This window comes from Falco cherrug, chromosome 7 (genome assembly GCF_023634085.1).
Source record: "Falco cherrug isolate bFalChe1 chromosome 7, bFalChe1.pri, whole genome shotgun sequence".
In the NCBI taxonomy this organism is placed as follows: Eukaryota; Metazoa; Chordata; class Aves; order Falconiformes; family Falconidae; genus Falco; species Falco cherrug.
The window spans coordinates 43,824,445-43,841,807 of NC_073703.1; the positions used below are offsets into that span (position 1 = coordinate 43,824,445).

The 17,363-nt window shown below is 40.8% G+C and overlaps 1 protein-coding gene across 10 annotated transcripts in view; it reads left to right on the forward strand.

The window, feature by feature from the left end:
* Positions 1 to 17,363, forward strand: part of FOXN3 (forkhead box N3) — a 211,968-nt gene that overhangs the window by 131,900 nt on the left and 62,705 nt on the right. For 7 of the 10 annotated variants that reach the window (XM_055716614.1, XM_055716615.1, XM_055716613.1 and 4 more), the window contains 2 exons: positions 3,607 to 3,671; positions 14,011 to 14,049. In XM_055716614.1, coding sequence (XP_055572589.1) covers positions 3,607 to 3,671; positions 14,011 to 14,049 — 104 coding nt within the window. The remainder of the gene's footprint in view (positions 1 to 3,606; positions 3,672 to 14,010; positions 14,050 to 17,363) is intronic. The other 3 variants (XM_055716619.1, XM_055716620.1, XM_055716621.1) reach the window with 1 other exon arrangement.

Below are 17,363 nucleotides of genomic sequence, written 5' to 3' on the forward strand. Positions count from 1 at the left end.
AAGGCTGGGTTTGATCAGGGGTAGCTCCTAGTTCCAGGTATCTCATTTCAACACAAGCAGATGCTCACAGGTTACAACACTGCTAGTTGTTAGTTATCTCAGCTACTCGTTTTCAGCAAGCATGCGAGTACTTCATTTGTTCCCTGCGGTGATGCACAGATGCTGTAGTGACAATGGCTGTGCTACAGAGAGGTGGATGATGCACTGGATGGATGTGGACTCACGCTCCTGGATCCTGTTTTATGCATTTGCTACAAATCCTGTTGCAGCCTGGATATCCTTTTGGCTGCAGGTATGTTTGAAACGGTAGTGTTTCCTGCAAATCAAACCAACAGTCCTTGACAGGTAACTGTTGGCGTTTCACTTGTCATCTTATCCATAAACTATACTAATTCATGTTCTTTAAAGATACTTGTTTAAAATCTTTATAATCGATTCAAGTCTGCCTCTCCCCCACCCACCCTCCAAGTGCCCTGTGCTCATCTCATCTGGAAGTTAAGTCAGTCTAGACCTGTGCATACTACAAATGTATTGGGCCACAGGTTTCTTCGCACTGATGTAACAGTTCAAACTGGTTACTGCTTTTCTTCTAGTAGCTGTGTGGGGATTTATTAGAAATCAAATATTACTTTAGTGAGTGTGTTTAGTTCATAAGTTTTGGGGAAAGCTCCATCAATAATGCTAATTGCGTAAATAGTAATCTTACAGCATGTATTGATTACAAAAGAAAATTCTAAAACCAGGTTTTGAGTTTCTATTTTTTCTAAATACAAAATATGCTGTACTTCTATAGGAGAACCAGCCACTTTTCTCTGGTAGCTTACGGACTACACTGAAGAAACAATTAGTTGGAAAAAACACCTGGGATGGACTAATTGTTTTTTTGTTGTAGATTGTCTTTAGAAGAATTAACTTCTCCAAATGGTTTCTTAATCTGGAACAGGGAGGAAGCAGCTTTTGAACACTTTAAAGGGAGAGTTTAACTCTGTCATTTCTCAACTTGAAGTATGTTTTAATAATTAATACCCTCTGAGACTTCACGTGCCAAAGTTTGTGAACAGAAAGAGAATTTATCCAACACAGATCAGGCACAGCTTAACTTCAGCAAAGCCCTGAAAACACAGAAGTTTGTTGTTTGAAAGGCTTGACCGGTCACTGTGGTACATAATTTACATGCTTGAATTCTTTAGCTTCCTTCCCTGGGAAGGCACAGTTAATTTTCTCAGTTCATGTGGGTTTGTGCTGAATCAGATGGAGTTTTTTTATGAGGGCCTTGGGCTTTTTTTCAAGCTGGAAAATAAGATAAATCAGTATGGCTTTGTTTCTCTATTGGAGACATTTTGTCTATTCAAATATATACACTTTTCCCTCTCTTTAACCCTCTTCTACCCATGTACAGGCATACGGTAGCCTGGGAGTAAAGTTTTTCTATGGCTTCATTGCAAAATTTCACCTTCTTTTTCTTGGGCTTTTGAATGGCATATAGTTACCATACTGTGATTTCTGATTTCTGTGGCAAATTTGTACAGTATGAAGACTACGGTATGGCTTTCTACTTGTGGTGTGATGGGTCCCGTCCCAGAGATTATCGTGGACTCTGATACAGTATAAAACTGTGAGCCTGTCCTACAGGAGCATGAATGCCCTCAACAGCTCTTGACCTTCATGTGAGTTGAGGAGCTACACTTGAAGAGCTGGCGCTTACTATAAGGAATGCAAACAATTGGTTACATCAAACCCATGAAGTGAGCATCTGTATTCAGATGAGTGCATGCCCCAGAGCACTCCAACACTTACGAATGTAGACCTACTTAACTTCTTTTTGGTTGCTTTGCTCTAGGTCTCCATGCTCCTTCCCCACCCCCCCGCCTTTTCTCTCTCTCTCTCTTTTTTTTTTTTTTTTTTTTTTGGTTGTTGTTGTTCAGGAGTATTGAAGGCTTTTATTATTCATGTAATTGCTTTGGATCCTTTTACAGTCTGTATTTTAACACAGTGAAGTTTTTATATGTTAGCACAAGAGTCTGCAGAATAATTGTGAAAGCAGTGTTCTTTATATATGGCGTTTTATCAGAACTTTGCCTATGTTGTCAGTGTAATAGACAAACATCTGTTTTCCATTTCATTGCATTTTGTGTAGCAGTACTCAACTCAAGAGGAGACAAAAGTAACTTTGAACAGAAGTGGCATGTTGGGCTTAGTTCACAATTTGCCTCTGAAGTGGAAGGTGGGTTACCTTAAATAGGCAGTGCCTTACAACAGTCTTACTGAAAGATATTTAGTCTCTTATTTTTAATTTGTGCTCAAATTTGGGCATAGCGATTATTTATATATCAATAGCATAGTGATTTCTGCTAGGTACTGTGCTTCTAGAATACTTGCTGTGCCTGAGCCCTGGGATGACATCAGTGAACTCCTGCAGGTGGTGCCTGCCCCACTGAGGATGCCCCCCCCCAGCCGGGGCACACCTGGCCAACAGTCACCTGCACTGTAAGAGCCAGGTTACCTTTTATTTCTGAGAAGTTTGGTCCTTCTGTTAACAGGCGTGGCTGCTGTAGGAAGGAGAGCTGTTCTGGAGGGGTGTCGGCGCAGTGGTGCTCCACTGAGGAGGGGCACGGGCAGCCATGAGGCGCTCCCTCACAGCCTCCCCTCTGCTCTGGCTGTTGGAGCGGGTGCTCTGCCATCCTGTTGCCTGCAGCACCGTGGGGCTGTGCTGAGGCAACAAAGGAAACAAGGTTTGGAGGATCACAGCGATGTTCCCTCTTGTTCCTCTTCCCTTTTCCCGCGTTTGAATCCGTTCTCCACCTTCAGCTGTGCCGGTCAGAGGAGACGCCTCTTGGAGGCCATTACTGTCGGGCAGCCACCATGGGAGCAGGAGGCAAAGACAGAGCGGGGCCTGGCGGTGGCCCGAGGTCAGGAGAGGGCTCCAGTTCAGGTGGGCACTCGCACATGCCAGGCACCCAAGGGTCTGCCATGGCCACCAACCCCGCTGGGGGACTCGCAGGAGCTGCTACAGTCACCGAGCACACGTGCATGGCAAAGGCCAAGCTTCGCTAATGCCGGTGCTTGCGGGCAGCTCGCTGAGCTGTGTGTTTTCAGACACAGTGAGGCGACCGGCGTGCGAGGGGGTTCGGTGGGCAGGGTGGCTGAGGCACAGGCACCGCTCCGTGCCTGGCTAAGGCTTTTCCAGGTGGATGCATTAGCTGGGGTGGCACATTGTCATGGCTGAATAAAAGCCATAAAGAATTTGAGGTTTTAGCAGATGGCTTTGGGAAAAGGTGTATATTTTGCTGTACTGAGAGTTCAGTAAATGTGTTTGATTTGGGTGGGTTTTTTATTATTCATTCCAGGTTGCTTTTTTTTTTTCCTCTCTTCCTCTAAGAAAGCGTGGTGTGTGCTTTCCTGAGGAGGTTTTTTCTTGTTTAGAGAATATGAATCTTGACTCAAATTAACCAATTTCTAATGTGAAATTTTAGACCCTTGCTTGAAGGCAAAAATGCCGTGATGTTACATCAGCGTTGAAAGCAAAACAGAATTCATGCAAGTAGTAACTTATAATTGTTTAATATAAATGGGATTTTTCTTACGCTTATTTCTTATTACCTTTAGCACATCAGGTCCACCCATTTGGCCAGGAAGCACCTTTTTCAAGAGAAATGGAGCCCTTCTACAAGGTAGGTGATGGATACCACACCTTGGAATAACTGTTCTACTTAACAACTACCTCTTGCAAATTGCACAGCTTTTGTAATATTAACTGGGCAGGAAGTAACCGAATGTTTTTTGTTTCCTTTAATCTGTCTCCTTTATTGTGCATTTGGTGCCTTGAAAATGATGATTTACTACATACAGTGAGTGTAGTCTACGAAAGTTGCTGGGTTTTTTCTTTCTTCAGATATTAATTTGATTACTATAAAATATGGCAAAGGGCGTCTCCTCCCCCACCCCCCTTTGTGTGGTTAAAGAATGCCCGTAAAGAAATGTTCCAGAAACAGTGCTTTTAGCTCTATGGATGAAACAAAGTTGTTCCTTGAGAGAGATCCTTTCTTTTACTCCCTAATTGTGCTGATAGCAAAATGTACCCAAAGGTAGGTACAGTGCTGTAGTGGGGAAAACAGCGGCAGAGCATTTGTCTCAATAAACCTACCATGTTTAGTAATGCTTATATTCATAGAGGAATGCTAAATATCTTATTTCCATTGGGTGGACAATATAAACAGAAGCTATATGACTGCAGTTTTGGTAGGTGAAGATTTTCAGTCTATCTTACCAGACTTTAAAATCATTACTCCCTGCTAAGAGTGTTTATATTTCTACCATTGAGTATGCAGAACTATCATCACTCGTAATGGAAGCGTCTTGGGAACACAGAAGGGTCTTTCCCCAGACTGCATGCATTTGTTTATGGTACAAAAGTAACTTACACCATTTTGGATGGTTTTGTGGTCTTTGCAGGTATATGTCCATGAAGTGTCTCTGTTTTGTGTTCATTCTTATGGTGCCAAGAGTTTTCTGGCCTTCTTTCTGGCAGAAGGTGCTGTATAATGTTCTCCAGAATATTTATCTAAATTACCTAGGATGGAGCCTTACTCACAACTAAGCTTACAAGCTAATAATTGGCAGTCAGTTTTGCTTACCTTCCACACACCAAATTAATCCAACATCTGTAGTTTACCTCAGAATATTTTTCAACTGATTCCTTGCACATATCTAAGAATTTGGATCTTTCTGTTATATCTGTGCTGAAATTTGTTCAAATTTTAAATACATTAAAGCATTCAGATTATACCATCTCCTAGTGTTAAGAAATAAATTGTGGAATTTGGCAGCTTTTGGCTTTCGTCTTAATAGATCTGGTATGTTTGCAGTCCTTCATAATGGAAAGAACTAGATTTTTTTTTTTGTTTGGTTGGGTTTTTTGGTTTTGAAAAAAAAAAGAAACTATTGTGAATGGATGTGCTTGGTTTGTTTTCAGTTCAACAGTCCCGGTTTTAAATGTCTGCCTGCACATACAGTCTTTGTAATTTGAGTTCATAGAATGTGAGCTACTCTGTCAAGTCTGTATGGCACAATTTTTTTGCCTCTTCTTAGGATACAAGATATCCAGGAATTAATACGAACTATTGCTTAAAGCCTTCTCCAATAAAGAAGAGTATGGTGTTCGCCACCCTTTTATCCTTTGCCCTCTGGTCTCCCTTCAAAATTGGAAGGAGAAAACTTAAAAGTTCAAAACATTTCAGCATATTAAAGAAATAAGAGACAAAGAGAGAGGTGACTGTCTTTTCAAGCAACTTACAAAGCCTAACAGACCTTTAACTGAGTTGCCATTCTGTGTTGTCATTTAAAGTGGAAAACACAGCAAATTTGAACTTTAATATGCATGATACTGAGGTTGGAAGGATGAGAAGTGTGAAGAAAAACCTCATTGAAGTAATCTTTTAACATTTCCTGGTTTTAATTTTAAGCAAGAAAATAACTCAGCCAGGCCTTTATGTCTTCTTTCTGCCATCTTTGCCTTCCTTAATTTTTCCCTACAATGAGTTGTTTCACATACAGGCTTCAGCAGTTTGCGTGGAAATAGTGCATCCACCTCTTTGCTGCTTCTGACTGTGTTTTTTGAGAAGACCTGTGTAGAGGAATGGTAGCAGGTGCAGGGAGGTGTGAGATGAGGGGTGGGAGAGGCTTGTCAAGTCCTACCTTACATGACCATCTAAAGTTGTTTTTTTTTTCCAGTGCTTATATCCAGCTTAATGCAAACAGGAGAATGAAAAATTGACTCAATTATTGGTTTCAAGTTATAGTAGTGCCTTTTGATTGGCAAAAGTTTAGGTAACAAAGAGATTTAAAACTGTTATTACTTGATAAATGTTGTACTTCATTTGAAAAGAATGTTCAGTGTGTGTTATAGACAATAATACAGAATAATTCTGGAATTTTAGTAAATGTGTTATTCATGTGCACTTGTCATGCCTCATTTCTTCGGAGTTATTAAGGAAAATGCGCTTTTTGTGGTCTGGAGAATGAAGAGAAAAAAATTCTGCAATGTAAGTAGTACTTCTTTTAGCCAAGAAAGACTTGTAGACTCTCCTGATTTCCATTTGTTTTGTACCTGAACTGCTTGGCAAAGTAATCTTAACCGTTATAAAGCATTTAACATATCTCTCCAGAGAAAGCGACTGAGAAACCAGTTGTCTGTGTACCTCAGAATAGCAAAGGAAGAGAAAAGGAAGCTAAAACTCATTTTAGCTAGTTCTGTGTCCTTAATGTCTTTTACATGAGCAGGATTAATTCTTTGTTCCTTTCTGGCTGTACTTTGTTGAAGAATTTTGAACAAAAAATAAATATATATGTTGTTTTCTTTTTGCATATCATTTTATTAGGTACAAGATGGCTACCTCAGTTTCTTTTTTGAGGATCATGGTGCTACTGTTCCTAACATTAACTCTCTGATAAAAAAAAAAATACATATTTTTTGTGTTAGGTAAGTCACCTGCTCAGGTGCTTTTTGAAATTTTGAGCTCAGTCTGCTCATTGAGGATTGCTCCTTATACCCTTGTGCTCTTTGGTCTTCTCATGAAGTCGCATGCAGAGCTTAATATAGGTAGGACCTTCAGCCTTACCAGACTGATGCTTTCTCTCAAAACTTACTTGTACGTCTATGGAGATTGCTGCATTCTAGCTTTCAGGATTCCCAGATAAAACAGGTTTTTGCTCTTACTGCTTTACTGCTACTACTGTCAGTTTTTGCAGGTTGTTATTGTACATACTGTGTTTTTGTTTCAAGTTGCAGCTTAATTTTTTTAAACCAGCTCTATGGGGAGCCTTTGTTCCCGTGTTTTTTTCTGTTCTCAGCTGCCCTAACACATCCATTTTTATTTACTAAGATGTATGGCAGGGAAAAGTCTTTACAGTTGCAAAGGTCTAGATGTATTCTGAACTCTGCAGGAATGCATGCTAGGTGAGATAAGTGGGGGACATAATGATGTTAACTTGAAGAAGTTGAAACTAATGCATTGTGTTCAGGTAAGGTCAGTTTCGTTGCCTCTGCTCTGGTCTTTGATATCAAGCTCATGTTGCAGACTTGACGGTGCAGTTCCTCACAGATCAATCGTAATATTAAAACTATTTTGCTCTCAATATATCTAACATTCTCCCTGAATAAACTAAAAATAGATCTCCAAATTAACTTTTAGCAGCAGTCATGTAAATTCCAGTTGCTGAGTGCCACCTGTAAGATGTAACTGGACTGTGGAGGCATTTGGTTTGTTCCTAAAAGATACAACTCTCATTTAAGGAAGAAAGAATACCGAACTTACCGCTCTCTCTTTTGTCTTATTTGCCCTCACACTTTAATGAACTAAATGCAACATATTACTATGTCTTTTCACATGAAATTTGGTCTGTCCTGAGTTGCAAGGAGGTGTACATAGAAGGTGCTTGTGGGTATAATTACAGCTGGCACAGAAACAGTCGCTGTGCCGTGAAAACCATGATCTGCATCTGCTGTCACTACTGCGGTGGGGATTGAAACAAGTGTAAGAGCTGCCAGAGTTGCCCCAGAAGATGCAAGAGCCCCATGACTGGGCAGCGGCTGACATAAAGCAATGCCTCCCCTCTCGTTTACAGCAAGTATACATCTACCAGGCTTAACGCAGTTCTTGGGTAAGCTTCCTGAGTTTCTGGTCAAAGCCTGGCAGAAGCAGGCCCTTGTGGTAGCACAGTGAGTGCTTATCACCCAGGGAAGGAAAGTGAGCCTGGGTCATCCAGCCCCTATTGCTGTTGGAGCTGAAAATAAAGACAGCCCTCATCACTGTGACTAGATAGTCCGCCTTGGATTGCTGCTTCCAGCACTTCCTGACCAACTGGAGGTACAGCCATGATCCTTGCTGTGCTGTCTGCTTTTTTGTGTGAGCAAGGTCCTCAACTTCCTCCTTTGATGATCAGTACAGTTTAAATCTGCTGCCTGTAAAAGTTAAATCAAAGATAGATCATGTGCTGGAGATCCTACAGACCTGGATTCACACCTGTGAACAGGATTGCAGCAGTCGGTGAACTGAATTCAGACGGCTTTGTTTTACTTTGAAGCTGTGGTTCTTTTTTAATTAGGATGGAAAAAAAGATTGGCAAAACGTTCTACCCATTTGCACAACACAGGAGGGGAAGAGTGAAGTAACGTGTGGACTCCAGTCCCTCTTGGCTGAGGGAGCCTGAGAAAAGAGGGACTGTCTTCCACGTACCGCACAAGCTGCTTTGTTCTCTCTCTACTGGGCTGCAGGGAACAGGCATCCTCATACTCCAGAACACAGCAAGTGATAGGATGTTTACATGGGGATGGCTTGGCCTCTTCTTCTCTGAGAAAGCACTGTATGAGACACTTTCATCTCCGACTGATGCTTCCAGCAGCCCATGGAAGACCATCTGCCTTGGTCCAGCTGTCATGGCTGTAGCTGGCACCACTAGTGAGGAGCTCTAGCAGGAAAGAGTTGGAAGACACTGTCTTCACAGGGTCAGTTGTCACCAAAACCAGCATGAGACAGTGACTCCGCAGTTTGTTGCAGAGTGCAAATGGATACTCGGGGCACTGCTGCTGCATTGACCCTTGATGCCCTCAATCTAAGGGGTGGCTGTTACGTTTTAGTATGCAGACATCTGATACCTGACCATAACATGAGACTTTAAGGAAATGGGCAAAGCACATGGATCACTTTACTCTTGGATGAGAATGGCGATTTATTTGAGGGAACAAGAAAACTGCATCCCTAATTCAGAAAGTGTATTTTGTACTAAATGTGGACAGACCAGACTTGAGAAGCCCATAAAAAGATGGGGAACCAGCTCATTTATGAACACATGCACACTTTTGTACAGAGATCTTTTTCTTCTCTAATAAGCTTGAGAATCCTTGAAATTACCAAACAGGCCATTTAATCCATTGTCCATTGAGTAGTTCTAAGAAATGAGAGAGCAGATTTGGGACTTCGCGTTTCCAAGTGTTAGCTATTAATAGAATCATTTGCTGAGGTGGAAATAAGCCAGGGGAGAGACAGCAGAAAGTGGGCAACTGTTGATGGTTTTCCTTGCAGAGGCTAAGTTACAATCAATTGCTTTTGTAAATAAAGACATCCAGCCTTTGTTTTTATCTTAGTAGTGACATTAGGATAAAAATATAACGACGGCAGGGACTGGTTTATTTGGACAAGTATTGCCCATACCAGCTACTCGGTCTTTTCTCTAGAGAGCTCTGGGAGGAATTGTTATCGTTACCTTCAAGATGGAAGTTGACAACAAATTCACAAAGAGAAGACAACTGCGTGCATGCATCCATACACATTTTCTCTCTAATAATGTGAAAAATTGGGATGCGTTTGTCAGCACCTGCCAACAAATACCTAAGGGCTGCTGCAGGCACAGTGGGCTGCTTTCTGCTGGTGGAGATTCCATTCACCTGCTCTTTCCACTGCTCAAGCAGGACAGGTGCAAGCCCTGGGCATGTGGGTGAGAGGTGCAGCCCATCCTGGACCACAAGGTATTCATACCTGCTGGTGGTAACGGGGGTGAGGAGAGGAGGAGCAGGGGAGAGCTGAAAGACAAGAGGATTCAGTAAATCCCACATGCATTTAATTTTCAGAATTGCGTGTCTTACAACTCAAAAGAAGACCAAACTTGGAGAGAAATGTCTGTTTTCTTCTACTACCTAGAGGTGCAAAGAAAAACCAACATAGCAAGGTACCATATGTATTATAGATAATTTAATATTAAATAATACTTAAATGCAATGATGACCATAAGAAGAAAGGCCGAAAGGAATGCAAGACAGTCCAGCCTTAGGGTTGGTAGACTTGGGTGCTGTGATCTATAGCACAACCTTGGGCAAGATCCTTATGCCCAAATCCAACTGAGTGTTTGTTTGTTAATGCATATTGAGGTGTCTCAAGTTGGCCAAGACTCTAAACACCTTTTTTTTTTCTTTGAGGGTTATAATTCCTTGGGTTTCTGCTGAATGAAATGAGGATAATAGTGCTTCTTGCTGCCCAGAGCTGTCAATCTACAAATTACTGTTTCTGTATCGTATTCTGATGCTCCACTAATGGGAGAACCCTAAACAAGGGGAACCTAACTGATAAGCAACAGTACTGTTTGTTAGCTTTTGCAGGGAATTGTGTTTCAGTTTTTGTTTCAGGGTGTTATTTTCCCATTGAAGCTTCAATTAAGCTCCTTACTTTGAGATCCATTTGGAGATTAACTGTTTAACTCTGTAAATGACTGTTTTGTTTGGAGATCTGGTGTTTTGAGTGTCCAGTTTAGTTCCAATTCAGTTACTTTCATCTGAAGGTCATGAAACCTTTAGATTTCACCATGTTTTCTCTTCAAATTTGGCTCCTCAGAGTTCCCATTCTACCCTCTTTGAAACTGTGTTGACAGTCATGCTCTGTGTTTGCTGGTGACTTTGGTGTTGGTTGATGTGTTAATTTAACAGCAAATCTACAATCTCTCCTTGTTACAATAAATCACTTCTTATTCACATGATGTTACTATCTAAGTGAGCTTTTTCTTATGCTCTTCCTCCTCCTCCTTCTTCTTCTTTTATTCCCTCATGAAGGGTACCTGACAATGTCTTCATGAGTTTCTTTTCAGGAAGATAATTCATGTGGTGCTTCCATAGAGACCGAATATTTGAATAATTTATTTATTACTAGCATTCAGTGTATTTACAGTAGTAGTATTGAAGAAGTAAAAGTAAGTCAGAGGGGTTGTGCAGTGTGTCCCTAAGGGAGTCATTTGCACAGCCAAGCTCTTCTTTGTTTGGGAAAGTGGGTAAAGCCCTAGTGGGGCTGCTAGGGTCCTGAGGGTGCTGGTAAGGTCTTGTGTTTGCGAGAGGGTTTTTAAATGGCCTTAACACCATGCATTCAATAAAAAAAATCTCAGTGAGAGACAGCATTTTGCAGTGATATATACAGGCATGGTCACTTTCCTGTGACATTTTAAGCTGTTTGTTCTGTGTCAGACATTTGTATATAGGGTGCTATGGATTAGCTGTTCAGTATGTATCTAGTCTTTTTATTCCTCTTTTTGTAGTTGAGTGTGTAAAGAGAATGGCAGAAGTGGTGATTTGTTAAATGCCTGAAGCGTGGTCCTGTAACATTGATGTTAGAGCCCTTAGTAAGGAAATGTGACCACTGGCTCTTTGTCTTCCCCGTGACCAAAACATCTGAGCTACTTTGGCCTCTGAAGTTGAGAAGGAAGAAGACCAAACCGTGGCAGACAGGTCTCGCTGATGGTAGGTGACGTTGCAGAGTACACGAAGATTAGTTAAATTCCTACTGTGTTTAAACTCAGTAATGTATGTTTTAGGTCTGCATAGGTCTCTTTGCTATCTTTACAGACAGCTTTGCTTATTTTGCAACAGTCCCGCATAGTGACTTTTGAAATTATTACTTCTGAATAAGCAGTATAGTAAGATGGAAGTTTACTGGCTTTGTCTACTTTCCTTGACAACTGGAAAGTGTGGGTGGGTGCTGCAAGGCAAGTCTGACCACTAACTTTGGGCAGAGGAGAGGGTAGATCTGTGTGCACTCGCCCGTTTTACCTTCAGTGTCGACTGCTGTGTGAGCAGTGGCAGTAAAACAGCACTTTGCAATACACACCGAAGAGAGAAGTCCCGCAGCACTGGCCTGGCTGCCTCAATACTTAGTGTAGCGTAGGAAAAGAACAGGGAGGCTACCCAAAGGATGGAGGAGGTGAGGAGTTCGATGGTACTTGCCCAAACAGAGTTCAGTGCTGAGTTAATCTACAAATGATGATACTAAATGGCTTCCAGTAAATTCTTCGCTTCTTTTCATGTTGATCTGCAGGTGATGTGGCTGTGACTTTGCAATTTGAACACTGGAATCTGTTTCCTTCGAATTGTCAGTCGATCTCATTTTTTCTGTGACTGGCCTTTCTGTAGGCAGCAGCACAGGTGCTTTTGTCCAGAGACATGTCCCTCCTCCCCCACAAACACACATATGGGACTGACATACAAATGGGAAACTGACTGTGCCACCCTTGGGTTTCAGTTGAGTGAACAAGGTGTAGATGAGATACAGAAAGAGGAATGCCAAGTTCTTGTTCAGCAGCTTTCTCCTCTAGCAGGACTGCCATACATCCAGGATTCCACCAATGTTTTCCTTTCCCCACCAAGAGCTATGGTCTGCTCAGAGCATGGGGGTTGTTTGCCTGTGCCCAGAGAATGCCTGGATGGCATGGTGAGAGCATCTCGTAAGGAGCTGTCACGTAGCTGGGAAGTCCTGGACATGATCACTGGCAGATACAGAGACAAGTCTGGCAGCAGTCAGTGTCAAACCTCTTCCGTAGGTGGAATTTGGGGCCAGGCCACCTCTGGCTAGGCTGGCTTATGACAGCGATGTAGCATACCACCAGTTAGATCCCATTTTATAACAGCAGTTCTCTGAACAAGTCATGGTTAGAAACTAGCAGTAAAATTTATATGGTAACTTGAAAATGGTACAGGATGCAAAGATTTATTTTCTGTAACTGTGAAATTTTTGTGATTATTGCCATCAAAGTCTCCAGGCTGATGAGCTGGAGCATATGCTCCGTGCTGAGAGCATGTGAATGTTTGGCATTCCTAAAACGTGAAGGTGGCTGGTATTAGAAGTAATCTTGGCTTTCATAATTCTAAAGTCTGTTTGAGAACACAGCTACGACAGAGGCTGTGCTTTACATGTGCTTTACATGGAGGTTACTAAAATAAGAATAATACTGCAGTTGTGTTGCTATGAGCAGTTTTGGGGATGCAGATCGCTATGAGCAAGGGAAAGCTGTTGTCAAGTTGGGCTGTTCCTTGACTACGTCAGGTTTCTTGAGGCAGACCTATACTGAAAGAATTAAAACAGAAGCTCTGGGAATTCTTAAAATGCTCTTTTGCTATGGCTTGCTCATGTGATGGGCAGTTACCTGTTTTTGGGTCCCTGGGGGAAAACACCAATGGTGTTCAAGTCCAAGCAATGTTGATGTCTTGTGGGATTTGTTCGCTCTCTGTGTTGATGTTGTTCATGGTTAACACTGTCAATAATTTTTCCTCTCTAACATGCTAAGAATTTCTCCCCACTGGTCAGAGCAGACATCTGTGCTGCGCGTTCTTGGTTACATAAAAGGCATTTCTTAAGCATCTAGAAGAAACAGCAAATTAATGGAAATGGCGTATTACTAAGAGAGCTTAATTGTATTTGAACAGTTGAGAAAAGTAGAGGCTATCTTAAATTTGAAGGGTGGTGGTTAGTGGCTTGCAGATTTCACTGCTGTGTGTTATTGAAGGTAAATGTGAAAAAAAAGTCCATTTGTTTCAGATATTGGAATAAATCTTACCACTAGAAATTCTTCAGTTGTACATTTGAGAGTATGCAGTGGGATGGCCAAGTTTGTTCTTAAAACAAAACTGTACGCATCGCTTGATTTCCTGCAATTTATAACAGACTTGAAACTGAATTGGAACTTCAAAAGGGAAGGAGGGAGGATTTTTTCTTCACCAGTAGGAGTACAGTGTGTTCAAAAACCCCAAAACCAAAGCTAGGGCTCCTTTTGGGGTAAGTAGTACTTTACACTACTTGTTTCAAGCTAATTGAAGTACACCTGCCCAGGCAGTAGAGTGAACATGAATCTACTGTAGTACAGTGTTTCTTCCTCGCATCCCTCCCCATTTGTAAAGGAAAGATAATTTGCATCTGGATCCTGAGTGATGAACTTTTACAAGAGTTCTCTCTAATCAGCAGAATGGGATAAACACTCATTTTCTTACAAAGGTAATCTTTGGGGAAAGTCTGTAAGACACTTAGGCTGGTAAAGGAATTTATCCTCTCTTTAATGCATTTAATACCAACCACAAATTAGCAAAGAAAACACAACTATGCTTTAAATTATTTTAGGACAAATTCCGTCGATTTGGAAATACCATTATAAGATTCTTGGCTTCATCTTATGTGTTCTTTCTCTTAGTTTTCTTTCTCTTCATAGGTCAAAGTCTCACAGTGCTTGCAATTGCATACAATAAAGGTAATAAATTCTCTTTCTCTCTGACAATATTTATTTCTATGTCTAGCCCGTCATTACTGCTCTCTAGTACACACTAGAAGGACAAGGTGAAACTGAAATTAAAATTGTTCATACAGCGATGGGAAACTGCAGTCTTGATTTTTACATATATGCACAGTTTGAATGAAGATACTACAAACACTTTGTGCAGATCTTTCATTTTCATATTTCTACAGTACATCCTTGCTTTGCAGCTTTTAAATGTAGCTTACATATTTTGTGTGAATACATACATTGGGGTTTTTTAAATAATAAAGTAGGATGTGCAGCTTTTTATGATCCACATGTTGAGTTTCAGCACTTAGTTTAAGTTGTTCCTTCTGAGAAACAAGAACAATAAGTTGTTTCTCCTGGAGATGAAAAAATAAAATAGTTAAGGTCAGGTCATCTGATCAGCTGTGTGTGTACAAATACGTCTGTGTCCATATGTATGTTTAATTAAATGCATTTAAATATAAATACTTGTGGTTATCTCATATATTGAACACGTATGAAGAAATACACAGTTAAGTAGAAGACTGTCCCTTTTTTGCTAGAGATTTGGTGCATCCACCCTGTTCTCATAAACTCTGAAACATATCTATGGAGGAAGAACTATTTGTAAATATGTTGTAATGTTTTCTGATAAACTTGTACAATACTTTTCATTCTCGGTTGGAAATGTTTTCTGTGACATCCAAATGCTAAGCTTGAGATAGCAATACAGCAAAATACTGGTTTTCTATTTTTTTTGTGACAAATACTGTCCTTCCCACCACTGTGTGTTATATCTCTCCCTTTCCCCCCAGTGTTTTCTCAGTATTTCTTCTCTCTGGTATTTTGTGTTTCTGTCAGTCTTCCCTTTTGGTCCTTTGAAGCAAATCTGAAGTTGTTCCCGTAATGTTTTTTCCTCCCCTCTCCCCTTCAAGCAGTTTCAGTTTTGATCACTGCAGTTGACATTGATAGTGCTTAAGATAATTTCGAGCTATCTTAAAAAAGATAAGGTGTATTGTAAAGTTGGGGGGCGTGGGTGGGTGTTGGTTGTTTGGTTGAGATTTTTTCTTCAGTTTAATTTGTCAATAAGAACTCACTCTATTACCAAAGACACGTTTCTATATGTGTCTTGGGTAGAAGGCACCTTATTTGTTGTATGATGTCTAGAGAGGTAAAGGTATGCTTCTGGATCTGTCTCTTGCTAATTTTGCTAATAGTGGCTGGTGAGAGAGGAGATTTTTTTTATTATTTTAATAATACATCAACGGGCCTTGCTCACACTGGTAATCCAAAAGAATAACTAAGTCTACATTTTCAAACTTGTATCAATGAGTTAGTGGCTTAAAAGCATAAAATGGCAAATTGTGGCAAAGGTGCATGATTGATTAAGAAATCAGAGAAATTTTATTTATTTATTTTATAGGGTTGTTGTCAAGTCTCTGAGATGTTCTGTTTGGTTTTGCTTTTCCAGATAGTTCTTTTTACTGTTCCTGTGACTTGGCTGCTGCTTTAAATGGGTTACAGTATCTTGCACAAATACAGCTATTTCTACCCTTCCTGTCCAAATGAAGCCCATGTAGTAGTTATAAGAAGATGAAGCCTGAAACTACATGTAAACTAGTGTCTGAGTAAGGGTTTGATACAACCAGTACAAGAGTACAGCACTGATGCTTGTTCTTGGTGCTTTGGACGGCGTTAATCACTGATGAAGCAACCTGTGTACAGTATGAGTGCTCAAGAGTCCAGTTTCATACAGAAAGGCAAGAGAAGCAGCTTGGTACAGTCTGCTCAAATTGATACTCAAAATACTCAGCAAACCCTTAATTTCCCAATACCATCTGTCGGACAGCTTAATGCTTGGAGGCAGAAATGAGACAGGGCAGAACTGGATGGGGACAGAACCTAGCAAACACACAGTACTGCAAGGTCACGACTCCCTGGCTTTTCTGTTCAGTCACGATGGGGCTGGCAGAGCTCTGATTACTTCTTAAGAACAGGATCCAAATTTACTGGAAAAATTCTGAAATGAATCCTTCTGAAATTTTGTTGCTAGGATCAGCAGTTAGTCTCTTGCCAGACTTGCAAATGCATAAATATAGGTCAGTGGCATCATGATTTATTTTGTAAACATTTCATGATTTGACTGCTATCTTTAGAGATGCTCCCTCTGTCTACATGTAGATATTTTTCTTCAGGAGTGACACATTAAAATCTTCAAGGTAGCCCTTAGTTTCCAGTCTTGGGAGGACAGTGAACAAAAATTATAAAACATTGCTGATTTTTTCACTGATATTTTACTTTCTCTGTGATTAACTGCAACAACAAATCTTAAATACTTACTTTGCAAGAGCAAGAGAATGAAATGTGAAGGTCCAGAATGAGATTTCCTGGTACACAGGATCACTGAACAGCTGTTTAGCAATCCACAGACTGAGTAAAATAGCTTAAGACGATCATAGTGAACTACCAGTCTAACTAAAAGCATCTCTTGGGTTTTTTTGAGTTTATCTGAACAAATAGAGATATTGGGCGGTACTTTGAGTGGAATAATACTCTTTTCCACTGAAGATTAGTTTAAAATAATAATAAGGGAAAAATGTACCTTAGAACAGATCTGTTGTGTGAAAGCAGATCCTAAAGTTTACAGTTCCTCTAGATGTTTTATTCAGCTGGTAAACCTGTTCTATAAGCTGAAATTCTTTTCCAGATAACATCCTAGGGGAGTGTGCTCTGTAAGCCTGACAGGAGGAGGGACAGCTTTGTAGACCCAAGACATAAACAAAGAATCTTAAAACTGCTCTTGGCACAGCCCGTAACCTGTAGTTTGGGGCCCACCCAAGTGTTGCAGTGGCTCGCCAAGGGTCCCAAGAGAGGAGAGGAGCTGCGAGCTTCAGCAGTTCATGCTGCCTTGGAAAATTCTGATTTGAAACCAACTAGCCATGGTTTCATTTTGAACTCAACTCATATAAGCAACTATGTCTTTAAATGCGTAAGCCCTCTGCCACGCTTTGCACGCATTTCAGGTTATTTTACATACATTACTTCATAAATAATTTGAAGAAAACTGGAATATTTGTATCAAAGGACATGAATTGTGTGGATCTCTGCATGGCAACTGTAATTAGCATTGTGAGCCTCTGCTTGTATGTCTGTGCTTGTTGAAACAGCCCACCTGTGCTGCTGTTCAAGTGCAGCACCCAACACACTTGAGGCATTGTCTCACTACAGGTATCTTCTTCGGCACTTCAGCTTTCCTGGATTCTTCATTTAGGTTGTTTCTTCAGTAATTATTAACCAAAAAT